The 21,408-nt window shown below is 44.6% G+C and overlaps 1 protein-coding gene across 5 annotated transcripts in view; it reads left to right on the top strand.

Annotated features, from left to right (window-relative positions):
• The window catches only part of NUMA1 (nuclear mitotic apparatus protein 1), a 75,600-nt gene that overhangs the window by 39,258 nt on the left and 14,934 nt on the right, over window positions 1-21,408 (top strand). For 2 of the 5 annotated variants that reach the window (XM_090264825.1, XM_090264814.1), the window contains exons 1-9: window positions 1,261-1,466; window positions 5,842-5,915; window positions 10,070-10,155; window positions 15,533-15,612; window positions 17,031-17,113; window positions 17,661-17,741; window positions 19,071-19,158; window positions 20,467-20,578; window positions 21,102-21,259. In XM_090264825.1, the coding sequence (XP_090120951.1) occupies window positions 5,874-5,915; window positions 10,070-10,155; window positions 15,533-15,612; window positions 17,031-17,113; window positions 17,661-17,741; window positions 19,071-19,158; window positions 20,467-20,578; window positions 21,102-21,259 (730 nt within the window). In that variant the 5' untranslated portion in view covers window positions 1,261-1,466; window positions 5,842-5,873. Of the gene's footprint in view, window positions 1-1,260; window positions 1,467-5,841; window positions 5,916-10,069; window positions 10,156-15,532; window positions 15,613-17,030; window positions 17,114-17,660; window positions 17,742-19,070; window positions 19,159-20,466; window positions 20,579-21,101; window positions 21,260-21,408 lie in introns of those variants that run through there. The other 3 variants (XM_090264823.1, XM_090264820.1, XM_090264829.1) reach the window with 2 other exon arrangements.

Here is a 21,408-nt window from a genome sequence, read left to right as displayed (position 1 = left end):
TCTCAACTGGTTATAATTGTTTTTTTGTGGGAGTTAGCATATACTGTCCTCAAATATAATTTTGAATCATAATTCTTATCCCCTGTAGTATTATAATCTTATCTCAGTATAGATGCTAGACTTAATTCATCTTATATACTCACTATAGTGTTTGATAGCAGTGCCTTGCACATAGTAGGTGCTTAATACATATTTGTGGTGCAAGTGAAAGGAAGCCGAGGGGGGTTCCTGATAACTGGTGGGTTTCTCTCGTAGTCTTGGTAAGGGTCGCTCATTGTTCAGTGGGTGGAAATGCTGTGGTTTTTTAGAGTCGGACATCTTTTCCTTTTTGGCCGTGTAGGAGAGGCAGAACCATCTAGGTTCTGCCGATAGGTCCCAGTGCCTGCCTTACGAGGTCCTGTGCATTGGCCCCTCAGCCCCTCCCCACAAATGCTCAGGGGAATGGGGGATTATGTTCTGGCCGCACAGCTGGGATTTTGGCGGCCATTCCACAATCGACAATAGCACGCAGCCACCCAGACAGGACAGCGCAGGCCTGCACTGCAGGCGCACAGTCTGCCCGGGCTTCTTGTTTGGGTGGCCCAGGGGGAGGACTGCGGCATCCTGGCCTTGCCACGCAGAAGGTATGGGCTGGAGAGAGTCCCTCCAGGAATGGGCTTGGGGGTGGCCATTGTCCCAGGGCATGCAGCACCCACAGAAGGAGGGAGGCACTTTGTGTGAAAGCAGCATGTGTGTGCTTAAAGACATGGCCCGCCCAAGAGCCAGCAGGAAACTGCCCCCATTTAAAAGGGCCTGCATCTGGCTTGCTCTCCTCTCCAAGGCCTCTGTTCCCGGGTCTTCCTCCCTGCCCTGCTTGCCGCCAGGCAAGGGCTGATCTAATCATCAGGCCAGCTTGTGGCCTGCCCTTCCGTTGCTGGCCAGAGAGATGGACAGGCTGTCACTGCAGTCTTAAAAGAGCGAAGGGGGAGTGTCCGGGTGATACCAGGTTTGTCAGGCAGGCCACTGTGAGTGTGTTTTGTGTGTTTATGCCACAGTTTGCCTTGGCTCTTGCCACTGTTGCAGTTCAGTGTAGTCTGCTGGCTGGTGCCTCCCCAGGCGTTCTATTCTCTTGTTTGTAGGCCAAGCCTTCACTGCCCCTCCTCTCCAGTGCACCCCTCCCTCCTTGCCTCGACTGCCGCCCCTCCCCCCTTGCTGAGAGTTGCCTGTTTCTCCGAGGCTCCCAGATGGGGCTCCCAGATCACGGAAGCTTGCTGTGCCTTTAAAGAAAGCAGACTCCTGGCTGTGACGCACTTCTGGCTGTCAGCCAGGAAGATCGCTCCTGCCAGGCTGACTGAGAAGAAAACCAACAACTTTTCTTTTGTGTGTGGGGTTACTTTCCACTAGCCCCCCCCTTCCTCCTCTCATTTCAAGATTTAAATGCTAATGGCGGATTAAAACCTGTAAATACGTTTGGCTTTAGGAATCTGGTAAGGCCCTCCTGCACTGGGACTTTTTCTCCTCATTCTTTCTTGGGTGTTTTTTGTTCAAACATGGACGAGGGGGTGCGGTAGAGTCTCCCCCTTCACCTTTCTTTCCTGCGCCATCCTTAAAGGGGAGGGAAGGGAGAGGGAGAGCAAGTAAACACTCAGAAACAGGCGCTGGGAGCTGAGCTTGCCAACATCCGGGAGTTGGCGCCTTTCAGAGCAAAGGGTTGCTTTCTTTCCCCGTCTCGTAGATGTCAGCGCGTTTTTGTTCAGAGTGGGGGAAAGCTTGTGCGCCTGCACGCTGAGCTGTAGAGACAGCTCAGGGGAGCTTCTCCATTCCCAAGTGAGGCCTGGTGTGTACGCAGTGGTGGGGCGTGAAAAAGGTTCATTTTTCAGCTGGTAGGGACCAGGGCGTATGAATATAGCTATGGGGGCAGGTGCTGATAAACTGCTGGAGTGGGTGCGGGTGTGTGCGGGCATGCATGTGTGCGTGTGTGCAGCATATGGCTGTAGGCGCCAGGCCTGGTTTGTATGCAGCCCTTTTGCCCACATCCTTCTGATCCGGACCCTACAGAGCATGGGGGGGAAGGGCAGGTATCATCAGTAAACCACTTTTGAAGAAACAGGGGAAATCTTGGTATCCCTTGCAATCCGTTCCTAGTTCCTTGCCAGGGCCTAGGAGCTCTGGGCCAAATTCTGGGCTACTCAGCAGGGTTGGTCTGGTTTGCCCCAACCTCAGGAGTGCGGAGAAACCCTCTGGACTGGGATGAGACAGCCTACTCAGGACTTCCCCAGGAGTTGAAAAGGATTGTTTTGCCCTCCTTGGCTTCTCTTGCAGCTGCTAGTCCTTGGGCTTTTTACCTCCTCCAGGCCAGGGTATGCATCAGCTAGATATTTCCTATTCTGTTCTTTATACGAGTTAGCATATGGCCACATAGTTTGGCTTTTGCTGGGCCTCTCTGGGGTAAACTACAAGATGAGGTGTAGATGCCCAACTGCCTCTGCTCCTGACCTGTCCCTCCCAGAGTCAGAGGAGTCCCAAGATCAGGGTGTTCACTCTTTAGATGTGAGGGTCTCCCAGATGATGGGGACAATCTTTTTGAGAAAGGTGTACAGATGGCTGCAGGCAGGCAGGCTGTCAGGGTAAGTGGTGGTAAACCTTGCCGTTGAGCGTGGGTGCACAGATGGGATAGCCATTTCCTGAATGAGGTGTGAGCCTGTGGGCCTTCGGAACCTGGGGGTAGAGTGGGGATGGGGCTTGGGAAACGACCCTTTGAGGTGGGAGTTTGTGGGCTTTGGGCCCTGTAATTCTGGGAGTGGGAGCTAGCACCTAAGAGAATGAGGGCTCAGTGGAGGCATGGGCTGAGAGACCAGTACAATTTTGCAGCTCTCTGGGACCAAAGGTCACTTTGGTGTTATCTTGAGGCAGGACTGGTGTGCAGGCAGGCAGGCAGGCAGTGGCTAAGAGGCAGTCTCCAAAGTAGCTGGCACCCAAGCTGGGGGGCGGGGTAAGGAGTGCAAAGCTGCCACAATTCAGACCTTCTGGCCTCTGGCCTATCATTTGGTCAACCCTTAAAACTGAAGCTTTTCCAGAACAGACCCCAGAGCTCAGCAACCTGACCCGCTGGTACTGGTCCTTGCATCTGAGCAGGTGGTTTGCATTAGCTTCAGCCATGGTAGGAAACTGTGGCTAGGTTTTAACTCTTTAAGACCCAGAGGAGGTACTGTGTGTTTCTTGTGTTTCTACTTGTTCTGGTATCTCTTCTCTGGAAACATGTAGAGGGGTTACTGTAAATGTGGGAATTGGTCCTGGTGGTGAGGGAGTTTACATTATATCAGTTTTGAAAATGTAGAGAAGATGCAAGGCCTTTAGTTTATAAGGCAACTGCTTCTGTGTCTTGATTACTTCTTGAGCCAGAGGAAAGAGCAGGCACCTATTAGCTCTCTGAAGCTTCTGTTTTGGATTCTGGGGCTTTTCTTTGCAAAGAACCAGGTAGGTGAGAACTCTGAAGGTGCCCTCAGAGGGTCTGCATTTGGGGTTTTCTTTTGTTTGTTTTTTGATTGGGGGCGACGGGTTGCCTGATCACTTCGGGGTGGATCTCAGGAGATCCTTCTGTGAAATGATTCCAGGCTACAACTGCGGGGATCTGTTTTTCCATCACCATCACCCAGTCTTCTGGGTGGGGCCTGCCTCGGATTTCAGGGGGAGGGTGGGGAGGATGGTGCTCTGGCTGGGAGCCCTCCTGTTCCAAGCCAAGGTCTGCTTAAAGCTGTAGCCCCAGTGCTGAGGACTGACTGTGCCACCACCTTCAATCATTTTTTGCCCCGGTTTATCCTGGGAAGAGTGGCTGGGCTGACCTGAAAGTTCCCACCCCATGTCTCATCTCTGATAAAGTGTCCCTTTGTGGGCTTCAGGCTGACAAGGTCCTTCCGGAGTTCCTCCTGTTGTCGAGTATTGGATTCCTCCTGTTTCTCTGTCTGGGGAGCAAAAAGAAGGCATTTAGCCTCGACACCAGTTTTCCCGAGCCCTGGAACTAGTTTTAGATAGACTCCCCTGGGACGACATAAGGGTTGTATGTTTTGTCTCTGAGATGAAGGGAAGAGGTTGGTTAAACCTCAGGTCATTTTTAGCAGCACAGCTGTGGAATCTCTCAGAGGGGGCAAGATCTACCTCCGGTTGCAAATAAAATTTCTGACTGAAGTTTTGGGCCTCAGCAAAAGGAAAGCAAGACTAGAGGCAGCAGTGGGGGTGAGGGGGAGGTGATCTAGGCCTATTTCCCTTGTTCCTGAATAGCTCAGACTTTTTTTTTTTTTTTTGAAAGAAGCCCCCGTCAAGCATTTGGTCATTGCCATCTTTACCACAAGGGCCAAGCATGGTCCCTCTAACTTTAGACTGGCCAACCACCAGAAAAGCTTTTTTGCAGTGCAGTAATTGAGGCCCTCTGTCTTCATCTTTGGCCCCAGGGAGCTAGGCAGTTAGTGCCCATGAATAGGCCATTCTGGCTGAAAATCACCCAAGATTGAGGAACACATAGGCCTCTTAGCTTCTTGTTCCCCTGAGAGCTCCCTTAACCACTTAACTGCTATTACCAAAGCCCAGGTGAATTGGCTCATTTCCAAGAGTGGCATTGGTATGACAGATGGAATCATGTTGGGTTTTGCAGGGTCAGGAAGCAATTAGGATTAGCATTCAGTTATATTTAGCATTTAATTTTTTTCTTATATTATTTAATGCTTCATGTATGATTTATTTCACTCCTCATCCTACTGTAAGCCCTTCAAAAGCAGGGGGCTATGCCATTGTCTCTCATTTCAGGTAATTTTGTGTATACTCTCATCTAGCTTCCAGCACAGGTTGAACACATGTAAGGAATAAGAAAAGAACCTTTTTGATTGGTTGATAAACAGGGTACACTTGCATAGAAAGGGCTAAGATACTTATGTATGCCCTTCCCTTACTAGACAGTAAGCACCTTATGGACAAGAATGGTGTTTTATTACCCACAACACTTTGCATATAGAAGATGCTTAGCAAATGTTAACAAATGTTGGTTCCACAGAACCCATACCTTGGAGATGCTAATATGTGGGGAGAGTTATAGGTGATGTGGTTCTTACCACTCTTGCTCTTCCTGGTAGAGTAGTGACAAACTGAGCACCTATGGCAGGAGGTGGGGGATGGAGGTGATTGCTCCCATGGAGATTTGTGGGAATTGTGGAGGTACTAGGTGTTGGGGATCATTTAGTCACCAGGTCTGTGGTCTCTTGGGCAGGTTGGAAAGTAGATGGCCAATTCCCAGTGGGAAGGAAAATTGGGGGTAAGAATACCAGAGCAAGTATCTAATCTTTAATTAAATGTCCTATAGACTCTCTGCCAGTATTGGCTTTGGCTTCACCAGATCCCTCATTTGAACCACATCTGACATTTCTATGGGGGATATAAAAATTCAGAATTTGGAGAGGTTTCCAAGGATTTTGTTATTTCTGTTAGTTAGGTAGCATTTGGGTACCTGCAGAAAGAGCCAGAAATCAACCTTTCAAATCTAAGTCTGTCTCTAAAACCATGATTGTTCTATGTTCTAAGAGCAGAGTTGAAGACCAGCTTTGAATGTTGTAGTTTCTATGGAACAGAAAGATTGTGTGGAACTTGTGGACATTGAATTAAATGTAGGATTCTTTGTTAGCTCTGAAGCAGTAAGTTTTATATTAATTTTGATGTATACTCTCTGCTGTCTAAATATTCCCATGGTGTCTTGGTGGTGTGGGTTAAGTGCCGAGTGAAGAGTGATTTATTCAGAGCCACCAGTAACTGCAACTGCCCCCCCCCCCACCATCATGAATATCTGACATAATTAACTTTTCTTCTCTTGGGTCCCAGGTGCATTGGGGTGACGGTCTGCTATCACCAAGATGACGCTCCATGCCACCCGTGCAGCTGCACTTCTCTCTTGGGTGAGTGGTCTCCCACACCTTTGCTAAACTTCTCCTGGAAGCTTAGGAGGGGTGGGGGAGTTTTCTAGGAGCTACAGCTTTGGAAATACAGTTTTTCTTTGCATTTCCCCTTATTTTTTGACTTTTATTATTTCTAATGATGTTGATGCTGACAGTGATTAGAAGAGGCTTCCCTAAGGTATATATTCTCTTTTGGTTGTGAGAAGGGTTACTGCAGGGTGACTTGGAAACCCATCTTCATTTGCTCCCTATGTATATTCCTGACTAAAAGCATTGGCACTGAACTTTACTGACATGCAGGGACTTTGGTCTTAAAAGGCCTTTAATTGTAGGGCAAGGTTCTCCTTGCTCTCTTTACCATGTTTTGTCTGCTTCTGTTATTCTTATATTGCCTTCTTTAAAAAATAAAATAAAATAAAATTAAAAAAATATATATATATAAAATTTTATTTTATTGTTCAATTACAGTTGTCCCAATTATTCCCCCATTGCTCTCCCCGTCCCACCCGTCCCCCTTTTGCCTTCTTGATTACTTCACCAAAATCCTTCTGCTAGGTATTTTAATATATTTCTGCCCGAGATAATAGCAGATGAAAAGAATAATACTGAGCACTGGGACTTTAAAGCTAGAGAGAAACCGAAGAGACCATGGAGCTGTAGTCATGACAGGCATGGGCCTTGGAGTCAGACAGTTTGGCTTAGAATCCTGTGTTTTGGCCTGTGTGACCTAGGGCAAGTTACTTAACCTCTCAACATTTCATTTTAAAAATGGAAATAATAATAACACACGGGGTTACTATGAGGATGTTGAGATTATATGTGTAAAAAATATTTAGCTCACACACATAAAACCACTTGGCCCATTATCTGAATAAATAGTTCTTCAAACTTAAAATATTACCTGGGCATGCTGTTTGGTACAGAGTAGTTTAGCAGTAACACTCACACTTGACTGATCAATTAGCCAATTAAAGGGCCAACTTCTAAAAAACATTATAAGCCCTGGCTAATGTGGCTCAGTGTACTGAGCGTTGGCCTGTGAACTGAAGGGTCGCCAGTTCGATTCCCAGTCAGGGCACATGCCTTGGTTGTCTGTGGTTCAGGTCCCCAGTTGGGGGTACATGAGAGGCAACTGCACATTGTTTTTTCTTTCCCTCTCTTTCTCCCTTCCTTCCCCTCTCTCTAAAAATAAATAAAATCTTAAAAATAAAATACTTAAAAAATTATAGAATATTTTAAAGGAAATGAATTTTAATTTCCAAGTAGGGTGGATTTAATAAGACAGTGTCTCTAAGCACTATCAAATATCTAGTGAGGAGATATGTGTTTAATGTATAATACATGCATTCTTAGTCTTCAGTTTCTGAAATAAATATAAATTTTAGTTGTATAGTTTAAAATGGGTTTTTATATTTATATTTGATATATTTTGTATTTATATCACATTTCAATGTTTTATGCCTGTATTAGAAACAATGTCTCTTCCTTCTCCCCTCATCCTCCCAAAAAGCTGGTTGGGTTGTGAGGGCCCATGAGCTATGTCTCTAGTTCAGTGGCTTATATGAATATTGAGGGTCCTTTATCCATGTTATTTTAAGTGGATCAGTTTATTTCTTTATTTATTTAGGTCCTGGGCTTGTTTTTATGGTGACTACTACTGTTACAGAGAAGAACAGACATAAGACTAATTTTATTTAACTGCAGATCTTGTATACTTTCTCAAAAATCACAAACATACATTAAAATACTAAAATATAGATAACATAGAATTTTTCAATTTAAACAAGTTAGGCAGCTAAAGTGGATTTTATGACACTGTAGCAACATGAAATAATATTTATGTTAGTGAGAAGAGTGGTTTAGAACACACACATACACACGTGATAATTATAGCTGTCATTTAAAGAAAAAATGACTAGAAAGAAATATATCAAAATACTAAATGCATGTATTAAAATACTTTAATGAGTGGAGTTTTTTGGTTTTCTAGACTTTATAATGTAAAAATAAATTTATATTTTACTTAACATGTAGCTTCAAATTAATCTGTCCCAGAAATTATAATGAATAAATTGTTATAGGGAATAGGGAACTTAAAGATCCGACAACTTTAAGCAACCCCGAAAGCCTAACAGCCATTTCTTCAGTTGTGCTGTGAGCTGGGCCCTCACTCACATGTTTTATAGCCGGACTAGAGATGAAAGAGTTCATCCACTTCCAATAATGCACAGGAAGAAAATACATTTTTATATCCGAGAAAGAAACTTTTGCTGGAATATTACTTAATTTGTATGAGATGAATTTCGATTCCTTTAAGTGACTTTACTGATGTGATTTTTCAGTCTTGTTAGTGAACGAGCTTTCATAGCCTTGAATATTTTACCTACATTGCAGGTATTAAAGGGAGATAGTTTTTGTATGCTTAACTCTTGACAGTCTTCATTTTTAGAAAGTACACAGGGATCTTGGCCCAGAGTATTCAGATTCTTCCTAGAAAGTTTACACAGGCCTTTAGACTAACTGGATTAAGCTTTTGTCAAAAGATAGTATTATTATATTGTCTTTGAGACTTCAATAAGGGTCATGTTTTATATTTCACGCTTTTAAAAAACATAACTTATTCTAATTTAGATTTATTTAGAAGTTGATTTTAATATAGAAGTATTTAACAGAAATAAATACTATTCTGTAGTTGAATCATTGTTTTTTTTTTTTTTCTGAATCGTTGATTTTTTTTTTTAAGTCCTCTTGATTCTCCACTGCATGCAGTTAATATAACTACTAAGAAGTAGAAGTCTTGCTGGATCTACTTCATTATTTTAATTTCATTAACCATAATAGTGCTTTTCATTTTGTGCTTTTATTTTATAATATGTTCTTGCATCTATAATCCCATTTGAACCCATATTGGTCCTTTAAGGTAGACGAGGTAGGGGTTACATCCACTTTGCAAGTGACAAAACAGTCACAGAGAAAAAGTTGATTACAAAGGACAAAGGTTCCTGGCCAAAAAGAAAGAAAGAAGTTCCTGGCACATTAGTGGAGGAGCTCGACCCGAAAATCCTCGTTTGGAGGTTCTTGGCCCCGTGCCTTTTGAAAAGCACGTTTATAAATAATAGAATCTACTGATTTGCATATAACCACGATGCTGAAGTTCCTTAAAAATAACTTGCTAAGCAGGCTAAGTCTCCCTCCTCCCTCAGTCTTGTACCTGTTATTGATTGACTTAGCACATCCATCCTTTCTAAGGTAATACAAGGTAAACTTCAGCCTGGTGAATTTGGTGCCTATCAAATTAATGAGGATTTCCTATAAAAGTTGACCATATATGCTTGGTGAGTGCCCTGTGTACCTGATTTATTTGTATTTGACTGCTGGCAAATTTTCTCATAGTAAAGACTTATTTAGATGGATGCCTACCTAAAGGCAAAGAAAGGGAAGGGAACAGGAATTGAATCAGAATTAATGAGGTTTTTTTTTTTTTGGTAGTTCCAAGTTGTTTTCCTTCCTTCTTTTTTCTTTAATTATCTTGTTCCCCCATCATTTCTCCCTACTCCTTTAGCCAAAGCTTAATGTCTGGAAGGAATTTTTAAAAATGCATAAATAAGATATATCTGTGTGGGAGTATATAAAATATATGTAATATTTCATATAAGCTTCAAGTAGAATTTCAAAATTCAAGAGACATAAAGGCCTATAATGTAAAAATTTGAGCTACAAAGGGTTATAATGTAAACACTCAAGAGATGAAAAGGACTATAATATAAAAAGCCTTTCTTTTTTCCACCTCTGACTCCCAGGCATCAAATTCTCCTTTCTGCAGGCAATGGTGGTACCAGTTTGTGTAGCCTTCCAGAACCATTTTATGCTTAACTGTATACCCCTAGTGCTAGAACATCCTAGCAGAATTTAAGCTTTTATGTAGTTGAAGCCAAAGGAGGGACTTTGATGGCACCGGCAGGTGGTTGTCAGTGCTTGAGTCAATGCAGCAACATTCTTTTGCTGAAATTAAAAATCCTAGACTTATCTGTTCCTTTATTCCTGTAGTTGACAACTATAGGCACTCATAATGAACAGAGAATTATCATCATCTGGGGAAAGGAATGAACCACAGTGTTTTTGACCCTTATGGGCTCTTGGCTTCTGTCTCACAGGTGAATGGTCTGCATGTGGCTGACCCTGTGGAGGCCTTGCTGCAGCTCCAGGACTGCAGCATCTTCATCAAGATCATTGACAGCATGTGAGTGCGCTTCACATCCCTCTCCAACCTCCTGCATGCTGGAGTGGGGACTGCATTTGCTCCCTTGCCTTGGTGACCACTGAGACCAGAAAGCACAGGCAGGATTAGGATGGCAAAAGGCAGTGTGGGGCCAAGAGGCAAGACACCATGTTTCTCCATGGGGGAGGTTTCACTCTTGTCCCACGCTAAGGCTTCCTCACTCTTGCACAGAAGAGCCTCCAAGTCCCTGTGTTCTCATAGTATTCCCGAGTCTGCTCTGGAACTCCTGTCCTCTTAACTCATTAGTAGTCTTTTACAATTCTCTTTTTGTGACTCATTCTTATCTCACAAAGCCCACTTCGCAGACTGTAGGCCATAAAGAAAGGGGGAACTCTTACACTTAAGGGAAATAAGCAGCACTTAAAAATCTCATCTCTTAACTTGTAAGCACAGCACAGATATGCCCTTTGTAAACCATTATAGCATTTCTGTTGATTTTTACCTGCCTCATTAACTGGCTCTGTGAGGTTGATTAGCCTTTGATAAGCTATTTGTTGTCCTGGAGCCAGGTTTCTATTATAGTTTGGACCTTTCCTTTTTATATTTGTGTCTCTAGCACCTGTTTCCCTTGAACATCAGAGTTATGGAGAAATTAAATGGGGCCTCCTCCTAATATCTCTTTGGAACCAAGCAGAGATGAGTCAAGCTATAACCTAGTTATTAAGCTCACATAGTTTATCCATTTTCCTGTATCATCAACTTTCAGGGCTTATGAAGGACAAAACCAACCTTCTCTCACTTCTTTGTGCTATGAGCGCAGGTAGAGGCCAGCCATAATATAAGGAGTTGGGGGTACAGTGATGGAGAGGAAAGCACAGTAGGCTGAGCCCCAGGCCAAGGATAGACAGAAAGAAGTGTTCTGGGTGTTTGTGTGGCAGGTAGGAGCTGGATTCAGCACCTCTGGGAAGCAGTTTGACCACCCATTAATAGACAACAGCTCACTGACAGGGCAAGAAGATAGAAATGAGCTTGTCCAAGGCAGGGACTGGGTCTGATTTATCTTGTGTCCTTCGTACCTAGATTAGGACAGCACATTGATTTTAATTAATGTTTGTTGGGTGAGTAAATAGCGAACGAAAATGTAGTTGATATTCTCCATCAGCAAAGACTAGTGAGACTGAGTGACCCAGGATAAATGTGTTTGCTAGTGTTTTGTTTTGTTTTGTTTTAAACTCTCTTCAGTGTATCTTTTGAAATGTATATTGGTGGTAGGATGTCTTTTGGATTTCTTAGAAGTTAATGTGCCTCTACCTAACACCTCCCTAAGTGCCTCTGAAAGAAGCCACTATTATTTTGCTACAGATACTACCATTTTCTCTCCCAGTTACCTGAGCAGGACCTTCTAAGGTCATCTTGAATTTTTCTCTCTCCTTGGCACTAATTTCTAATCAGTCACCGTCCTCTCAGTCTGTCCTTTAAAAGACTTCTCATCCCTTCCTCTGCTTCATTTTGGATACCAGGCCTTTATGACGTCATTCTTCACTAATCTGCCCTTATTTCAGGGCATTCATATACATGTGATCTGAGGAACCTTCCTCTAGTCCTTTAATTGCCAGCCTTCATAGATGATGAGGATCAGTGACTGACTAGTCATTGCCAGGAGTTGACTTCTAAAATCTTCAGCCTTGATATTCAAGAGCTTGCATCAGGGGCCCCTTTCTTACACCAGTCTTGTCTCCTGCTCCATACTCCAGCCACCGCACCACCCCCTCCCCCATTTTGATCTTATGGAATTTCCTAAAATTCAGATTTTGTTAATTATGTTATTGTCATGCTGCTTTACTTATTCTCTTTCCATTGTAAACTGGTAATTAGATCTGTTTGATTAGCTTAAGTTTTGTTTGTTTGTTTTGCTTTTTTCTGGTATTTTTGCAGGACTAATTTATAGGTAAGAGTTGTGTACCACCTATAAGTCAGCATTTTGCAACTCTTAGTGAACCTAATTATTTTGCAAACCTTAATGAAATGATAGATCTAGGCAGCCAGCATCAATGGCTGGTAAAACCATTAAGCTAGTAGTATCTAACCCACTTTAATTTTAACTTCACTAAAAGAGAGGTAGCCAAGTATAATACGAGGTTTGTCCTGAAAAAAATCCAGCCATTGTTAACATAATGAGAATGGTTTGCGCAACATCCATGTAACACGGCAGCCGTGGAAAGTGGACTGGAAGGCACATGTATGAATGACGACAATTTCACTGTATTAGTCAGAGGGGGCAGTAGACGCTATTGAGTGAGTGTGTATACCCTGTGGCCATCACATTCAAAATGACGGAGTAAGCAGAGCAATGAATCTGCATCAAATTTTACATTAAGCTTGAACATCCCTCTGTGGAAACTATGCAGATGACTCAGAAGGCCACAGCTATGGGCACCTGGTGATGGCAGCGTCGTCATGACAATGCACCTGCTCATGCATCATGTCTCATGCAGTTTTTTTGTGAAACATCAAATCACCCCGGTGACTCAGCACTCCTACAGCCCAGATTTGGTGCTCTGCGACTTCTGGCTTTTCCCAAAACTAAAATGATCTTTGAAAGGGAAGATATTTCAGACCGTCGATGAGATTCAGGAAAATACAATGGGGCCGCTGATGGCGATGGGGAGAACTTTGTGAGGTCCCAAGGTGCCTACTTAGAAGGGGACTGAGGTGTCATTGTCCTGTGTACAATGTTTCTTGTATCTTGTGTTTTCCTCAATAAATGTCTCTTTTTCGTATTACGCGGCTGGATACCTTCTGGACAGGCCCCGTATGCCTCATGTTGTGATGTACAGTTGGGTGCAGCATACTTCTATTGATTTAGAAATAGATCAGGGAGCTGTTGCTTTAAGAGGATACATTTCCTTGGCCTGATGACAAGAGCAGTAGATGTGTCCAGGGGTCAGGATGTATGCCTTTGTTTTAGATTTATAACTTGGTGGGAAATTTTCGTAAGGTCAGAAATTCAAGATGCCCACGAAGTTGTTTTGTAAATTGGCCTGAGCTTGAGACTAGAAGAGAGGGAGGTGAGAGAAAGAGAGAGATTGATTCATTTAGAGGGAGGGGGTATGGAAATCCAAGGTTAACCCTAATTTCCAAATCAGGTTCAGGACAGTGCAGACCAAACTTCCTTTGGTAAGACAGACGTTCTTAGTGAATGTGTTCTGGCTGTTGCGTTTTTGATGTTGCTACTGTTGCTAACCTAAATCAAATGCCTAGTTCTCAGGGGAAGGAAGTGGAAGAAGGCAGATAGAAGCTATGAGAATTGAACAAGTCTTGTTCCTTGACCACTTGGCCTCCTCTGGGAAAATAATTGGAGTCAACCTCTTCGACAAGTTCCTCTTTCTGTTCTGTGTGAATAGAAGCAAAAAGGCTGTCCCGTCTCTTTGATATTTTGAGGCTTGAATAGCAAAGTTTAGTAGAGTCATTTTGCCAGAAAACCGAAAGCCCTGACGTTTGTCTTACTGACATTGACTTCCGCTCTTCCCAGTATAAAGCATCCCTCGTCTGTCAGTCAGCCCACATACTGAGCACATACTGAGCACCTGCTGTAGTCCTAGCTTTCAGCTTTCACAGGTAGAGTGGTCAGTTATAAATGATGCTGTTGTCCCTGTAAGTGCTGTAGGAATTCCTGAGAAGGAGGGTGGGGGCGGGGGGTGTCGTGCACTTGGAGAAGCCTTTGTAATCCTGTGACAGGAAGCTACTTTCACAGTTTTACTTGGATACTTCTTGTGCTTTTCAGGATGTCTGGTGCTGGGAGGTTCTAAGGCCTGTCCTGCCTCCAGAAAGTTGGTTGAAACCTGGAGATTCATGTTCTGAGCAGCAGGAGGCCCTTTAATCAGTATCTCCAGCTGTTACCTAGATAGAGAAGTAAAGATTCTTCATCTCTGAAAATGAAACTGCAGTTAGAGGGAGCCCCAAGGAGCCAGGGACCTGGGCTGTGTGAGAGCTCCCCCTGCTGCCTCCCTGCCCTCATTGCTCTGCACGAGGCTTGCCCTTCCAGTTAAGCATGGTGACAGCTACAGATCAAAAGTGATTATCCCTTGGCTGGGCCTCTGGAAGGCTTTAGCTGCCTCAGCCTTCAGCCTAGTGTGTGTTGAACTTTCTTTTGTCAGTCACTTCAGAGCCTTGTTCCCTCCAGTTCTTTTGGTTCTTGGTTCTGTTTTTTTCTTTCCATTATCCTCTCTCACTCTTAATCCAGTCATGTTTCCCAGGCATCCTGACCTTTATACTTGAGCTGTTTTAGACTGTTGAACTTAACTTCCCATTCATCTGTGTTCCTCCATCAGTTTTTGACCCTCTTCCCACAGTGCTTTTTTATATAGTCACGCACTGCATAGGTGATGTTCGGTTAAAGACAGACCACATTTATGATAGTGGTACCATAAAGTTACAATGGAGCTGAAAAATTCCTGTTGCCTAATGCAGCAGTTTTCAACTTGTATGCTGCAAGAAATTTTAAACTGTGCAATTCCTGACTATTTAGTCAGGGGCACTGACCTCTTTTCCCCTAGACTGTCAAATAAAAAAATGACCACAGCCAACACAACAATAGCCATCTGGTGTGAATGAATTGTGCCACAGAATTTTAGGGATTTGTTTACGTGTCATGAGATAAAAATGGTTGAACATCACAGTCATCTCAACGCCATAGTGCACTGCATTGTCCGCATGCTTGTGGTGATGGTGTAAACAGACCTGCGCTGCCAGTTGTATGAAAGTATAGCACACACAATTATGTCAGTAAGTAATACTGTGTTACTGGTTTATGTATGAGTGTACTTGTCATACTTACAGTTTTCTATAAAAGAACATGCCTTATGCTCTCAGCAGGCTTGTATATCGTGTTTACCATGTCTCTTGATTGTGTCATTTTCTCTTGTGCTTGATTTAATCTCATGTTGTTCTGTACAGTGACATTCTGTATAGGCTTATAGCCTAGGAGCAGTGAGCTAGATCATATAACCTAGGTGTGTAGTGTACCATCTAGGTTTGTGTAAGTACACTTTATGGTGTTTTCACAATGATGAAATTGCCTAATACATTTACCAGGACCCATTTCTCAGAACCTATCCTCGTCGTTCAGTGGTGCATGACTGTATTCACAAATGAGATGGCAGAGTGCTGTCTTTTCCAGAAGAACCTCTTCCCCAGGTCCCAGTTGCCACCCACCACACAGTTTCTTCTGAATAAGTGGTGTCTTGTTATCTTCTCCCCTGTCTCTAGCATCTGGTCTGGTTCTCTCCCAGATCCAGTGCAGGCCAAACCTGAAGAAATGGGAAGGTAGTATGTAATGCAGTAGCGAGGAGGGAAGGATTGCTAAGTGCTCTGGTCCTAGTTCTTGTTCTTTTTCTAGCCTTGGCACTGAGGAGGGGCAGCAACTCCTGCAGCAGCCGGTGCCAGAGAGACTGGACTTTGTGTGCAGTTTTCTGCAAAGTAAGTATCTTTCTTATCTAGCTGGGAAGGAGCTGTTTCCTCAGCTCTTGGGACTTGGGAGTCCAGAGGAGCCAGTTAAAAGGTGGCTGGAGGAGCAGAGGTTCAGGGCTGTCCACTCTGTACCTCAGAGAATAATACAGCTGGGTCAGCTTCCCTCGGTCCAGGGATACTCACACCAGCTAAAGTTAAGAAGAGTGTCCGTTCAATCCCAGAGTCCATCTCAGAGATCCACGTACAGCCAGAGGGTTGGTTTTGGGACTCATCTCCTTGGGTTCCCATTTCCCATCACTGCGAGGAGGTAGAGGAGAGGGAGGCATCCATGTTACCCTCTTTCCCTTGCAGGAAAAACATTCTCAGATAACTTTGAATTAATTGCTTAGGGAATAGGTATTGGGGCAGAGGCAGATTTAAGTTGAGATCTTGGCCCTTCTACTCACTGCTTGTGTGGCCTTTCTAGACGTAGGTTCCCTCTCTATAAAGTGGAGATAATAATTGTTTTGGTTTATGGGTAGATTAAATAAGAACACATGCAAAGTTTCTGGCACAGTGCTCATCAGTTCCCCTCCCTGGTACAGCTCTGGCCATAGTCTTCATCTTTGATATGGAGCCATTGCCATCTCTACCTCAAGAGAATTAAAGGAAAGGTGAAGATGGACTTAGATAAAGCAAGGTGTTAGTAATTGAGCCCAAACCCTCTGGCAGCATAAGAACCAGATATCCCCAGGCCTCATATGATGCAGCTGCAAGCGTCTCTGCAACATCAGTTGGAAGGAAGGTCTAGAGCAGCGGTTCTCAATCCGTGGGTCACGACCCCTTTGGGGGTCAAACGACCTTTTCACAGGGGTTGCCTAAGACCATCTGAAAACACATATATAATTACATATTATTTTTATGATTACTGTGCTTTAATTATGTTCAATTTGTAACAATGAAAATACATCCTTCATTTAAGATATTTACATTACGATTCATAACAGTAGCAAAATTACAGTTATGAAGTAGCAACGAAAATAATTTTATGGTTGGGGGTCACCACAACATGAGGAACTGTATTAAAGGGTTGTGGCATTAGGAAGGTTGAGAACCACTGGTCTAGAGTGACCTGGAATCTTTGGGCTCCTCTGTGGGACTGAGGGGAGTTCGTGCGTGGATGGGAGAGTGCAGTGCCATGCCCCAGAGCTGCTGTGAACCCAGACTGCTTTATTTGTGAACTATCCCTGTAGCCCTTGGACTGACCCAGAATAGAACTCACCTCAGATAGAAACATGTAAGCTGGGGAGAGAGGACATAGGAGTAAGGTGTCCTCCGTCTTCTAGCCCCACCAGAGAGAGTGATTTTGCTCTGACTGAGATATTCTCATGATCTCAGGGATGGCCCCCAGGAAGTTCACCCTGTTTTCTACATTGTTGTCATTACAGAAAACCAAAAACATCCATCTTCCCCGGAATGCCTGGTGTCAGTGCAGAAGGTGATGGAGGGGTCAGAGCTGGAACTGGCCAAGGTACCTAGAGAACCCCAGTCCGGAGGTGTGAGGGTGGCACTGGAGGGACCACGGGGCCTTTTCTTAACCCAAGGGAAGTGGTGGGTGCTTTAATTCTGGGGCTTGTGGAGGTTTGAGGTAGGTTTTGACAGCCACCTGGATGAGGCAGGGGCTGATGTAGCCTGAAGATTCTGGGAGACCATGCTATACAACAAGTGGGCCTCTGTGGAGACCTGCCAGGAATCAGGCCTCTCCCAGATGTTGTCATATTTTTCTTTGTAGCTCAGTCTACTTCATTTCCTTTCCCATTAGGGTGCTAGCCTAGAGGGTTCCATGAGTCCAGGTATTTAGCTGTGCAGGAATCCTGGCAAATGGCTTTTTGCATGTAGGCACTGAATCCTCAAGTGTTTTTTGGTGCAGTTTAAGGGCAGTGGCTTGAGGCTGCTGAAATGAGGCGGTTCGGAAGAAATCTCAAGAATAGCTAAAAGAGCCTGGCGGGGGTGGGTGGGTGGGGCGTTGAGAAGAGAGACAGGCCCCACTCAGTGACTGCCTCCTGTTTGGCTTCTAGATAACCATGTTGCTCTTATACCAGTCCACCATGAGCTCCAAAAGTCCCAGGGACTGGGAACTATTTGAATATAAGATTCAGGTAAGCCCTTGTGCCTCCACTCCACCTAGCAGGTTTTGCCTGCATTTCACCTCATCCCATTGTCTGTTTTCTTTAAACAGCAAGTACTGTTTTATTTAAAAAATTATGTTGTAGTCACAGCCATTCATTATAGAAAGTCTGGAAAATATTGAAAAGCACAAAGAAGGAAATAACAGATGCCAGTCATCCCAATTCCAGAGATAACTGCTGACTTTTAAAGAATATACTTCCAGGCTTTTTAAAATATGTAATTGTACCTGAAACTATAGTGTGTTCAGATGCTACACAGAAATTGTTCTCTTTTCATGTATGTATTCCTGTGTGTGTGTGTGTGTATTTTTTACACAAACTGTCACTCCATTTATTCCTCTTTTCCTGTAGTAGAAAGGATTAATGAGAGAGAATGTCTTTGTCTACCATGACACTCCAGCTCAGAGAGGTTACCTGCTCTCCCCTCCTCTACATGGTCCCTAAGTGAGGAGGGATTGGTGCATCTGCTTCACTGTAGATGGAATTGCCCTGGTTTCCTGGAACTACCTGCCAAATAGGTTCTGGTGTTGGCCTTGCTTCCTGCATGAGCAGGTGCTCTTTATTTCCCAGGGCAGAAACAGCTGGGATGCCAGAGGGGATAATGTAGGTGACTGTGGGGTGGTGTTGAGAGAGCTGTGGTCTTTCACACAGTGGTAGAAATGCTGCATCATCCCATTTTCTACTCATGGAGCTCATGGCTCATCTTGGGGTTGGCATTGCTGTGGCATGGAGGGAGTAGGTGGTTCCTTCCTCCCTTCAGTGTCTTCTCTGCTCCAAGCTGGTCACAGACCTGGTAGCAAGAAATTCTGGAGGAATAAGGAACTACAGCAGAGTTGGCCTGGAAAATTAAAACAACTTTGTAGCTTTAGGATTTAGACAGAGCCGGGAAGGTTTTATAGCTGATCTGGTGGATAGCTTTGGATGAGCCCCAGAGGCGTTCTTACCCAAAGAACAACAGTGAGGGTCAGCTGAAAATGACTAACGTAGTTACGTAGTTACATTAAAGCTTTCTGAGCACTTTACTTTCCTTGCCTGTTCTCTTCTCCTGTGGTCAGGAGTGAAGTCAGTTAGAAACGCGCTCTGACCCCAGGTGGTCTTTAGGGGAGGAAAGAGGGTGGGAGCAAGTGGGGTGAATGTGTGTCTCCAGTAGAATATTCTTGGCTGGACCATGGGGCTTCCACCTCTTAGGGGAAGAATGGGCTCCAGCAGGCTCCTGGGGCTGGCACTCCCAGGGTGGTGCCCTCTATCCCTTCAGGTCTCCCTAACACCTAAGTATCGCTCTTCCTCTCTGTGGCCTAGGCTGAGTTGGCCGTCATTCTCAAATTTGTACTGGACCATGAAGATGGACTAAACCTGAATGAGGACTTAGAGAACTTCTTGCAAAAAGGTAAGCAGGGACTACTTCTGAGGATCCCCTCCTCTCTGAGCTGGGCAATGCTAAGATCCTGAGAAGTGCAGTGGGGGGTTGTTTTTAGCCCCACAATAAGACACAGAGTTGGTGTTTAGGAAAACTGTGTAATGGAGTAGTTTGATTTCTAGACCCTGTCACAATCATCCTAGTTTCTACAGAACTCCTGGCTGCCAGGCAGGACTTTTAAAATAAGTGATCATATCTGCTGTTAGGTTCTTCTTGATCACCCCCCTACACACACTCTCTTCTTTATTTTTTAAACAATTGTCACTCCTGGTTTAGAAGCTCGGGGTAGTCTTTTTATTTTTTTAAATTTATTATGTGATCCATTAAGTACCTTTATTTCTTTGTTACTTATTTTATTTATTTAATTGAAGAGAGGGAGAAAGAGAGAGAAATGTCAGTGCATGGTTGCCTCTCCCCCAGCTGGGGACCCGGCCCACAACCTAGGCATGTGCCCTGACTAGAAATCGAACCAGCGACCCTTTGGTTCACAGGCTGGGATTCAGTCCACTGAGCCACACCAGCCAGGGCTAGGGGTAGTCTTAAAAGATTTTTTTTTCCCACATGAAGCTCTTGTTCTCGGTGGGAAGGCAGATACATAAACCAGTAGGTATGATGAGGAATAAGTGCTAGAACAAAGAGGTACCGAATCTACCAAGTGTCTTATTGGAAGTACCTGTCTTCTGATGAAGAGGCCATCTACTCATGATAGGATGTAAGACTTGGGTCTAGGCCAGTTCTCTTCCAGCTGCTGAATTTGATGTCCCTCATATTCAAGTTCCTCATGAGCCCCTCGGGTGATGTTAGAAATGTAAGAGGAAGGCTCTGGGCCAGGTTATGCGTTTGCAGATCAGTGTATGGCTGGTCATTGACGCTGTTAGCACTGTGGGCAGAGCAAGGAGACCCCATCCGAACTCTGGGGGCATAGAGGGTGGGTGGAGGAGCAGATGAGGGAGACTAAGAGTGGGTGTTTAGAGGTAGGAGAACCATGTGAAAGTGGTCATGGAAATGAATGAAAGAGAAGGTTTTGAGAAAGATGTGTTGGTACTGCATGATTTAAAAATAGAGGAGTTCAGAAAGGAGGCCAGTGGCTCTGATCCAAGAAGTCACTGGGCTGAGAGGAGATCCTGCTTAGGTTCTGCCCAGTGGACGCCTTCTGTAGCTTACATACAAGTGTCTGTGAATTCACTCCCACTCCGGTGAGTTTTCAGATTGCATAGAGATGCAGATCTGTTCACACTCTTACTAACCTCTCTGTGATTTGTCTGCTCCTTCTCCCAGCTCCAGTCCCTTCCAGCACCATTTCTGAAGAGCTCTCCCCACCCAGCCACCAGGCCAGGAGGGAGGTTCGCTTTCTAGAGCTACAGAAGGTTGCCTCTTCCAGTGGGAACAAGTATGTGCTGAGCCTCGTTCCTGGGACAGGGCCTCAACATCCAGACCTCATCTCCCCCCTTTCTAGAGACTAAGCTGTCAAGCAGCCCCTTACGTCATCAGAGAGTGCTTGCAGTGTCCTGTAGATCTGGGATGGCCTCACCTGCAGCAGTACTAATTGGGGGAATTGGTTGGGGTCTGTCTTATGCAGAAGGGTCTCTCAAAAGCTGGTCCCTGTTTATGGAATCCCTTTCTTTGTTGATTACACTAAAGTCCCTTCTCTAAATGCAGCTCTGCAGAGGCAAGGAGAATGCATCTCCCCTCTGTCCCCCTACTTTTATTTTCTCCTTGGAGAAAGGAGAAGAGTTTTCTCAAAGTGACGTCATGAGACATGAGTTAGCAGTGTAGACAGAACCCACGTGTTTGGGCCTCCCAGCCAGTGCTCACATCCACAGCACCCTGCTTCCCCATCGCTGCCTATTGCTGGTCACTTCAGGCCTCATATCTCAGACTCTGACTGGCATCTGGGCCATCTCTTTCCTCAGCTTCCTCTCAGGTTCTCCAGCCTCCCCGATGGGTGACATCCTGCAGACCCCACAATTCCAGATGAGACGGCTGAAGAAGCAGCTTGCAGATGAGAGAAATAATAGAGATGAGCTGGAGCTGGAGCTGGCTGAAAACCGCAAGCTCCTCACCGAGAGGGGTGGGTGCCTGGCACCTAGCAGATGTGTATACGTGGGCAACGTCCAGAATTTCCACCCAGGGAACCAATGGGCTTGTCTGAGGAATGGCCCCTCTGCCTCCTATATTGTCCCCTCTGTGGGCCCTGGGCCTGTCAGGCTGACCTCCTAG

The sequence above is a fragment of the Furipterus horrens genome, unplaced genomic scaffold (genome assembly GCF_987537825.1).
Source record: "Furipterus horrens unplaced genomic scaffold, mFurHor1.1.pri manual_scaffold_2, whole genome shotgun sequence".
Taxonomy (NCBI): domain Eukaryota; kingdom Metazoa; phylum Chordata; class Mammalia; order Chiroptera; family Furipteridae; genus Furipterus; species Furipterus horrens.
Note: the sequence above shows the minus strand (reverse complement) of the source record. Positions and strands in the feature narration are given on the sequence as shown.